Source organism: Sinocyclocheilus grahami, unplaced genomic scaffold, assembly GCF_001515645.1.
Source record: "Sinocyclocheilus grahami isolate Dianchi unplaced genomic scaffold, SAMN03320097.WGS_v1.1 scaffold92.1, whole genome shotgun sequence".
NCBI classification, from domain to species: Eukaryota; Metazoa; Chordata; class Actinopteri; order Cypriniformes; family Cyprinidae; genus Sinocyclocheilus; species Sinocyclocheilus grahami.
The window spans coordinates 2,008,850-2,019,271 of NW_015505271.1; the positions used below are offsets into that span (position 1 = coordinate 2,008,850).

Here is a 10,422-nt window from a genome sequence, read left to right on the forward strand (position 1 = left end):
GGCGTGCCAGGGCTCCTCTGTCCACTGCGCGCTATATCACACTGCGGTGCAGCATCCGGAGGACCGCGCAGGACGAGCACAACTCCTCTCTACACAGCTCCAAACGCATACTGGATGACTGTAAATGCGCAATGATCGAGTCACGGTTTGCCCTTCTGTCAGCTGTCCGAAATGAAACTCCTGGTTTAACACGGATGCTGCTGCATCTGTTTAATTATTCATAACTGTTATGCTTGTTTTGGATAGGAATTGTCACAGTATATTTTCAAGGAACGGTATGAATGTGACGTGTAGCGGCTTTCTGAAGGAGAAGAGCATCCTCTCCGTCACCGGTGAGCGGGATCGGGCGTATAACGGAGCATCTTTATTCTCAGCTGGACTATAGAGCGGGGCCGCTCCTGTTGCTGAAGCCTGTGCGTGTACATATGATGCTCTTGAGCTCTAAGGAATGAATTGGACATTTTTATAAGGAAACACGCTGCCAGGGAGACGTTTGATCAACTCGACGCTTCAAAAAACAGTAGGTACCTATTCTGAGTCTTGGTGAAACAACACATAGTGAAGGTCTACAGTATAAACACACTTGTCTGTGCATGAGTGTGATGTCATTGACAGGGCATGTGATGCATATTATTCTAAACACTGACTCAGTTCACCATAAAATATCTAGGTAGAGCGCACGTGTAATGAATGTGAAAGGTTTCATTTTAGCTTCTGTCTCATATACATTTCTTTATATATGAAAATATTGTTACCATAATTGCTCATTGTATATTCTGTTTTATATCTGTTCTGGGAAGTGGATTAAATGAAGGGAGATTACCTGATCTCTGACAGATCATAGAACAGCCAGACTGGGGTTTAAAGGGTTTTCATTACTGCTTCTCAATCCTCAACACTGCACATTTTGGATTTTTTTCCCCCTCATTTAACAGCTGACTGATATCATCGGCTCATTAGGCTCCAATACCTAAACTGGATGTGTCAGATAAGGGAGACATTCAAAATGTGTCATTCTGAGGTATTTCAGAACCTGGATTGAAATACAGTGCTCAAAAAACATGGCCTTTCCTTGACTGATCAGAAAAGACTAGGCAGTGTTTCATTAACTGCGGTCAATAGAGCTACGTATGTGACATAATCAGTAATATGCCTCACTTTGTCGTTCTCACTTTATAGAAATGTATATCTCCCACCCTGGTCTGGTTTAAGAGGTGTTTTGGACATTTGGGCAGTTTGGCCAGAGACCATCTTTAACAAGTTAAGACCAGCAGTCTAGCTTAGGGATAGATCCAATTGAAATAATTTTTTAAATAAAGTTTTATGGACATCTCTTGAAGATGAATCACTTGAATATAAATGGGGACATTGAAGATCAAGTGCAGGTCCATCAATCACAGTGAAATGTATCCTTTGAAATGTAGCTTTTTTTAGATTCTCCAGTCCCTGGTCTTGTGCCTTGAGTCATAATGGACAATAAACTGAGCACTTCTTAATGGAATATACCATATTGACATACAAGCACTTTAACCATATAAATTGCTAGCTGGCAACAGTGAAAACATTGGTTCTTTAGAGAGGCAGGGTTCTATCAAGCACAGCACCCGGAACTGGTTTAGACGCTTCTGCAGCCTAAGTGCATTCTCATTGACGTGAAATACAATAACTCATATGGATTCCACATTCGCATTGCTGTCAGTACTGTTTGTACCTCTGTAGCTCGGTGCAATGTTTTTCAGTGTCAGTGTCATTGAATCTGAGGTGTGATTTTTAATTTAATGCTGATATGACTACATTTAAAAGTCTGATATTGTTGCAGAAATGCATTTGTGTACTGCATTCTACATAATCCAGTTCTTTTACGCTGTGGACTAATCAGTTACAGTCTTAAAAATAAAGATCTTTATTGGCATCTGGTTCCGTGAAGAACCTTAAACATCCATAGAAACTTTCTGCTGCACAAAAAGGTTCTTTTTAGTGGAAAAGGGTTCTTTAGACTATTAAAATGTTCTTTACACTAAGAAAAGCTGGTTCTTTTCAGAATTGTTCACTGAAAGGTTCTTTGGGGAACTCAACATGGTTCTTCTGGCATCACTGCAAAACCCCCCCTTTGGAACTGTTATATTTAAGAGTGTTTGATCTATAATTGCCTTCTGTATTCAAACAATGTTTTACTTGCTTTAATTAACTTCAAGCCCTGTTTTTTGTCCGTATTATTCACTATATTTTAGTATGCACTTTATTTGTGTACACTGTGTGTGTGTGTGTGTGGCATTTTTCATATTCTGTGTCACTCAGAAAGTAAATGTGAATCAGCACTATACTGTTGTCAGGTTGTAATCGGATCTTTACTCCTCACAACAGTTCTGGAATTACAACCTCAGCCTTCCCACATCCAGCAGAAAAATGTGAGAATCCAACTAAATCTGTCAGAGCTTTCATCAAAATTAGAGGATAATTCTATAAAAATCATATTAGATTATGTAAATATTAATCAAGCATAGTACAGATTCAGGAAAGCTCTGCATTTCTATCAAAAGCTACAAAAATACTAATATAAGAGATGCTCGACCCATTGCTCAGCTGTATTCTTGTCAGCTTGTTTGTTGAGAGCTTCCCCCACAAAACTGAAAAAAAGGTTTCCATCAAAGCTTCAAATGCTGGCATCAAATTCCATAGGCTTCAAGGGTAATTACTCTACTAACTGAAACTGTCTCCAAATGCATAACTCTGAGCAGATGCTCCCTTTCTCATTGATTTTATGCTCAAAACAACATCTTTCTAGATGGTCTGGGGGTAATATAGTTGAAACTGAAAGTGACGTGACGTGTGGCCAAGTATGGTGTTCCATACTCAGAATTTGTGCTCTGAATTTATCCACAGAAGTAAGTAGGGAACACACACACCGTGAACACACACCTGGAGCAGTTGGGGGTTCGGTGCCTTGCTCAAGGGTCTCACCTCAGTCGTGGTACTGAAGGTGGAAGAGAGCACTGTTCATTCACTCCCCCCACCTAAAATTCCTGCCGGTACAGAGGCTCGAACCCGCAACCTTTTGGTTAAAAGTCTGACTCTCTAACCATTAAGTCCCTATAGTTAGTGTCCTAATGCCATTCAACTGACCTAACTTAAAATCTTCATTAAAGGGGTCATATGATGCGATTTCAATTTTTCCTTTCTCTTTGGAGTGTTACAAGCTCTTGGTGCACAAAGAAGATCTGTAAAGTTGCAAAGACTAAAGTCTCAAATCCAAAGAGATATTCTTTATAAAAGTTAAGAGTCAACCACACCTACCTAAAACGGCTCGTTCTAACACGCCCCCACATACACCTACGTCACTATCTGGGAAGATTTGCATAACGCCGCCCAAATGTTCACTCAAAGAAACTAACTTTTATTCTCGCTGTAGTATTGTTGCTGCTGCCGCCATTTCGTGAAGACGCTGTGTGCTTCGTTGTGAAAGCGAAACTACTTTGTTTGGCCTTCCAAAAGAGGACACGACTAGAAATCAGTGGTTAAGTTGTATTTATCAACCCAAATATTGAGATGTGTGCAGCACATTTTATGGAGGACTGTTTACTGATCCTGGGAGAGTAGACTAAAATCATATTAGATTATGTAAATATTAATCAAGCATAGTACAGATTCAGGAAAGCTCTGCATTTCTATCAAAAGCTACAAAAATACTAATATAAGAGATGCTCGACCCATTGCTCAGCTGTATTCTTGTCAGCTTGTTTGTTGAGAGCTTCCCCCACAAAACTGAAAAAAAGGTTTCCATCAAAGCTTCAAATGCTGGCATCAAATTCCATAGGCTTCAAGGGTAATTACTCTACTAACTGAAACTGTCTCCAAATGCATAACTCTGAGCAGATGCTCCCTTTCTCATTGATTTTATGCTCAAAACAACATCTTTCTAGATGGTCTGGGGGTAATATAGTTGAAACTGAAAGTGACGTGACGTGTGGCCAAGTATGGTGTTCCATACTCAGAATTTGTGCTCTGAATTTATCCACAGAAGTAAGTAGGGAACACACACACCGTGAACACACACCTGGAGCAGTTGGGGGTTCGGTGCCTTGCTCAAGGGTCTCACCTCAGTCGTGGTACTGAAGGTGGAAGAGAGCACTGTTCATTCACTCCCCCCACCTAAAATTCCTGCCGGTACAGAGGCTCGAACCCGCAACCTTTTGGTTAAAAGTCTGACTCTCTAACCATTAAGTCCCTATAGTTAGTGTCCTAATGCCATTCAACTGACCTAACTTAAAATCTTCATTAAAGGGGTCATATGATGCGATTTCAATTTTTCCTTTCTCTTTGGAGTGTTACAAGCTCTTGGTGCACAAAGAAGATCTGTAAAGTTGCAAAGACTAAAGTCTCAAATCCAAAGAGATATTCTTTATAAAAGTTAAGAGTCAACCACACCTACCTAAAACGGCTCGTTCTAACACGCCCCCACATACACCTACGTCACTATCTGGGAAGATTTGCATAACGCCGCCCAAATGTTCACTCAAAGAAACTAACTTTTATTCTCGCTGTAGTATTGTTGCTGCTGCCGCCATTTCGTGAAGACGCTGTGTGCTTCGTTGTGAAAGCGAAACTACTTTGTTTGGCCTTCCAAAAGAGGACACGACTAGAAATCAGTGGTTAAGTTGTATTTATCAACCCAAATATTGAGATGTGTGCAGCACATTTTATGGAGGACTGTTTACTGATCCTGGGAGAGTAGACTACAATGTAGTCTCAATGTAGACAAATGTCTGTTCTGACTCACAGACTGTAAGTAAGTTTTTTTTAAAATATATTTAAAGGATTTGCCACTGATGATTCAAACGCGAGTTTTGGGCAGTGTAGCGTAGCACTTATTGTTTGTAATTTCTCCGATCATAAATGCAGACATGGTTTTATGTTTACGCTGCACGATGCAACACGTAAAAAGACAGTATAAGTCATTATAATCCGTAATTATGTCCCCACTGGATGCAACAAATGCCTCGTTTATAATGGGTTTTAATGTTTTTGTCTTGTCTATGCCCCGCCTTTCTGAAAAGCGTCGATTTTTACAAAGCTCAACCTTCTGAAAAGCGAGGTGTGCTCTGATTGGCCAGCTATCCAGTGCGTTGTGATTGGCTGAATAACTCAAGCGTGTGACGGAAATGTTACGGAAATGTTACTATCATTATTCATCTGTTTCCTTTCAAAAGGCAGAATGATTTTGTTACCTTTCTGTTCCTCCTTTTCTCTGAGCTCTAGCACAACCTCACATATGTATCACTGACTCAAATAGGAGCATGAAATTACACACCACTTATCAAAGACATATTCTCCCTTGCAAGTGTGTGTATGTGTGTAATGATTGCATTGAGGTAGATTTGATTGCAGATAGTAGTTTTGCGATTAAGTATTCCTATGCTTCTGTACAAATGTTCCATTATTACACATAACCATTTTCTAATTTTTGCATCCTCCCACATTTCCCAGGCTCTTGGTATGGCTGCAAAGTCCTTAGAGCCGGGGTCTGTTTCCATTCCCATGGAGGAGACCAAGCGTGCAGGTGGCGCCCTTCCAGATGCTGCCATGCTGACCCACCTGAAGAAGGTGGAGAACCATATCACAGAGGCACAGAGGTTTTCTCACCTGCCTCGGCGTTCAACAGTGGACTTGGAGTTTACAGAGATCTCCTACACCATCCGTGAGGGCCCCTGTTGGAGGAGGCGAGGTAATACATGAATCCTCATGATGAAGCTTATGTGGTGATTACAGTAAGGTGAAGCTTAAACTTGGAAGCATAACTGAAAATAAGTGATTATAGAATTGATATACTTTTTGTGTTTTCCAGGTAGTAGTAGTTTACAAAATGTACCTGTGAGATTTCTATTGTGTCAGAAATCAGTACATTAACAATTATTTTCCTTTTACTGCCTATACAAGTGATCCAGTGATTTATTGTATTTATCACTTCCAACCCTTTCCAGATATGATAAACTACAAAAACAGGAACTAAAATTATGCAACAAATCAAACATAAAACACTGCACTGACAACAACTTATTTATGTGGTTGTCTGTTACTAAACATTCATAATGTCAGAAATCAAGATACTGTTAGTAAATTAAATATATTACATGGCTTTCTGGGATACTCAAATCAGATTGGTCGATTGCTGCTCTCAGTTGTCACATCACAGTCGTCCATGGCATTGCCAGCTCATCCGGGTTATAAAACTGCTACTTTCACACCGTGGATTTGCACACTCTGGTTTCATACAAATTTCAAGTTGCATCTCAGTTATATCTCAACTGTAATTGTAAAATGGCCTTTAAATAATTGTATTGTAGTCGGCACCAATAGCCTCATGGTTAGTGTGCCGACATACAGACCAACTGTGCTCGCAGCAGCCCGAGTTTGATTCCCATCTCGAGGTCCCTTGCCAATCCCGCTCCCCTCTAAATATAACATAAAACATCATTTTATTGTAATATTGTTGCAGTGTTCTTCTTGTTGCTAGTTTGTGGGTTGTAATGGACTACTGTTTTCTAAGAGTAAGCTTTTATATAATGTACAGGTAAGGTTATAAAATAATTTGAACTCTGATTAATATTTCACATCCTCTTTTTTTTTATTTGTTTGGTGAGTAGGCATGTCAGAGTCATGATGACCCTGCCGGGTTTATATTGCTATATTGACCAGATAGCTATACGTAATCTCTTATCACTCCAAACTCACTACACACAAACACACATATGTACACACAAGTACACATATACACAGTCGTAATACTATTAGCCCCTCACACACTCCATCCTGTGTCCTGGACTGTAGAGTCCTGTTCTCAGCAGACTTAAGATATAGTAAATAATTCACTTCCCCAGACGGCACGCTACTTGGCTGTCTGCTGCCTAGCCTAGCTAAACCTGCCCAGGATGAAATCAGCCCACACACGAATGCTAACACACACTTTATTGATAAGGACTCAAACGCAAAATGAGTGATAATGGGTTTATTTACAAAACTACAGACAAGACAAGAGAAGGTATGGAGGGGGTGCACAGTCCAAACAATAAGGAGGGATGAGGCTCAAACACCGGCAGGCTGAGAGAGTGACCGCTGAGTCCAGCCCAAGATGAGAGTAGGCCAGTGAGCAGTAATGGCAGGGCAGAGAGCGAGATCGGTGGATAGCAGTGAAGGTCTGGCAGGGACACTTAGCACAAGAACATAAACACTCATGGTCTCTAACTAAAGATAAAGCAAAGAACAGTAGAGAAGAAAACTAAACTACAGCAAGGATACACAGGGACAGTAGACTGAACAAACCAAGACCAGAATTAACAGGTAGAACTACAAGTATCTTACTCCATTCACTACAGACTATTGGCAACAAGGAAGAACACAGCGGCACAATGTATAACAAACTGGCAAAACATGAGGGAAAGCACAATATAAAGGGAGTGGAGAACATAAGGGAACAGGTGACAACACTCAGACAAACAAGGACTAAACAAGGGGGTGTGGTAATTGGAAACAAGGAGGCAAACACAAAGATAGAGAACACAACACAAACAAAACACATAAAACAAAGACAAGACAGACAGAACCATCAGGGGAGAACCCTCACAGTACATGGTGTTTTTTTTATAAGAGATAGATAAGATAAGAGTTAGAACTGGCTATAGCAGTAGTATATCCATTAATATCATACGCTCAGTTGCTCAGTTGACACACCTTGGGAAGCTACATGGAGAACTATGCAGAATTTTAACATATAGCTAAGGACAAGTTGAGGAGCAATGTATGATTGCAGGAGAAATTATTTGTGCTTAAATGCTCTTAGGGAGCTTTGGGTGTATGTGCCTCAATGGTCTGGAAATGGGCTCGTGGACATTATTCATTTTCAACTTTATGTAACTTTTTTATTTATTTATTATTATTGCTATCTATTTTACCAGCTCATGGGACTTCAGTACATACCAGAGAAATCTCATAATGTCTTTGCCTTCTCCTGTCTTTCTCCCTCTCTCACTGCTCCATGTATTTTATCCAGTAAGCAGCATGGAGAAGCTGGTGCAGTGCTGTTAATGCTGGTGAATGATGGCTATTGCACGCACAGCAGCTTCTATAGCTTCATGTCCTCCAGCATGCTGAGCTCCACCCACACATACCCGCATATTCACACACACACGCGGCACAAACCAAGCACACATGCACGACAGATGTATCATAAGGTCTCGCAGTTGCATACGTGCCATTACTAAATGGAAGAGAGTGAATCATACAGTGGTGATCTCTATGACACTGATAGCAAGCCACTCCTGAGACTCGTATATGTTCCTTATGTTTAAATGGTGTACCTCATTATGCTGTTCCTGAGTTAGCACCTCATACATTACTATGCCATTCTTTCATTATTACCTCATACTTCATTATACAGTCCCTCCGGTATTCCATCTCTTGAGAAACAAGCTCTTTTATGTGTAGTTTAAGTATTAGCATTTTTAGATGTATGATTTCAGTCTATGTGGCTTTTAAGAGAGAGAGAGAGAGAGAGAGAAAGAGAGAAATGTTGGGTATGTTGGGTTTTGAATGCTGTTCCAGCTAGCTACTACCTTAACCAGCAAGACTTCTTGTCTCAACTACCTTTAGCAAGAACACCATGCTGGTCATCTAGCTTTTTTTTATTTTTTTTTAGCTTTTAAACATTATGACTGCTCTGGTCCACCAGCAAGACCAGTATAAACCAGCCTGAACCTGCATGGAAATTTATATGAATTGATCATTTTATAAATACCGCAAAGGCAAATGTATTTGCTTGCTTTTACATGGTGATCCAGGTTTATCCTGTATCAGGGACGTGCACAGACATTTTGAGGGGCAGGGGCTCAAATGGAAAAACACTTCTCATATTGATTAAAAAAAAAATTCTAATCAAAACGTTAAATATATTAGGGGTGTGCGATATTGACAAAAATATATCTCAATATTTTCTGGGATTTTATTGATAACAATATTTAGATGATATTTTGCTGAGTGTGTTATTGTGCTGATATCTTAAAGGGGTCATATGATGCTACATGCACTTTTACAAGTTGTTTGAACTGAAATGTGTGTTGGCAGTGTGTGTACACAATGCCTGTCTGTGTGACGACACAAAAACAGGCCCCTCCCACGATAGTTTGATTGACAGTAGTGTTTCAGCACAGACTGGATTGTTGTCTTACCTTAGACCCACCCTTCGTAAGCTGTCATCAGTCCGCCATTGTTTCACCGCTGGAGCAGATGTAGACAAGAATGACTCCTAAGCGATTGAGGTCTTCTGTTGTTGGATTTAATAATAAACATAGCAGTCATCATTTACTCCCGACCAAGTGCGTGTCTAGAGCATTTTAAATGGGGGGGCCAGTCGGGGGCACTGGCTCAAAAGAGGGTGGCCGGGGGGGGAACGATGTATGTTATAATACATCGTGTACACTCACTAAACAAAGAGTGACAGAGCAGAGCCAATTCATAAAAGAACACTATTTAAAAGCACACGTCCAGTTTTGTGTGAGTGAAGGAAATCCGCTTGGGAGTGGAGAGATTAGTCCTCGCGCACATGGATCGCGTAACATTATGCGCTCTCGGCATTGTAATAAAGATCACACTATAGAAACAGCCTAAAATTAAGTATAAAGAAGAGAAGAAAGCGGCCATAGGCAGCTGCCTACACATGCCAGGATCCGCCACTGCCAGATGCAGTTAGAAATTTACTAAAACAAGCCTATCGCAAGACATCTGGTAGGGGGCACCTGGGGTGGCCAGCCAAATTTCAGGGGGGCCGGTGCCACCACGTAGACACGCCCCTGCTCCCGACATCTGAGCCGCTGAACTCGCAGTGGATTACATTTGTTTTTGAAGAGAATGCACCCCCGATCTACATAAATGCATCTATGTTCGCACGAATCATTCGTGATCCAGCTTCACCTACAGAAGAAGTGAGTGTAAGGTTTTTTTAATGAATCTTTTCAAATCGCCTTTCCTAATGTGCTAATTAGCAAGTTTCACGATGAATGCGGCTAAAGTAAACAGTCCCTCAGAGAGCAGCTCCAAAGAGAGGGGCGGGGTCAGCAGAGCTCATTAACATTTAAAGGAAAATGCTATAAAACGGCATGCTCTGAAAATAGCTGTTTTTGACAGGGTAAAAAAGGTGTTTTTTACACTACCATTGAGAAATTTTAACCAAACTATGTTACAGACTTTTCATTAAGACCCTAAAGAATCATATAAACTTGTGGAAAATGGACATCCTATGACCCCTTTAAGGACTGCCGTGGACAGCTGACTCCTAAAATGTTTTATATTCTTCATATTCTGTGTGCTGATCAGTTCACAGCAGTGATAGAAATTAATCTTTTCCAATAAGTTTAAATAGATTTTTACCTTTTA

General features: G+C 40.5%; 1 protein-coding gene across 1 annotated transcript in view; it reads left to right on the top strand.

The window, feature by feature from the left end:
* The window catches only part of LOC107587350 (ATP-binding cassette sub-family G member 4-like), a 29,860-nt gene continuing 19,438 nt past the window's right edge, over window positions 1–10,422 (top strand). The window contains exons 1-2 of the mRNA XM_016275105.1: window positions 1–520; window positions 5,485–5,722. Coding sequence (XP_016130591.1) covers window positions 5,494–5,722 — 229 coding nt within the window. The 5' untranslated portion in view covers window positions 1–520; window positions 5,485–5,493. The remainder of the gene's footprint in view (window positions 521–5,484; window positions 5,723–10,422) is intronic.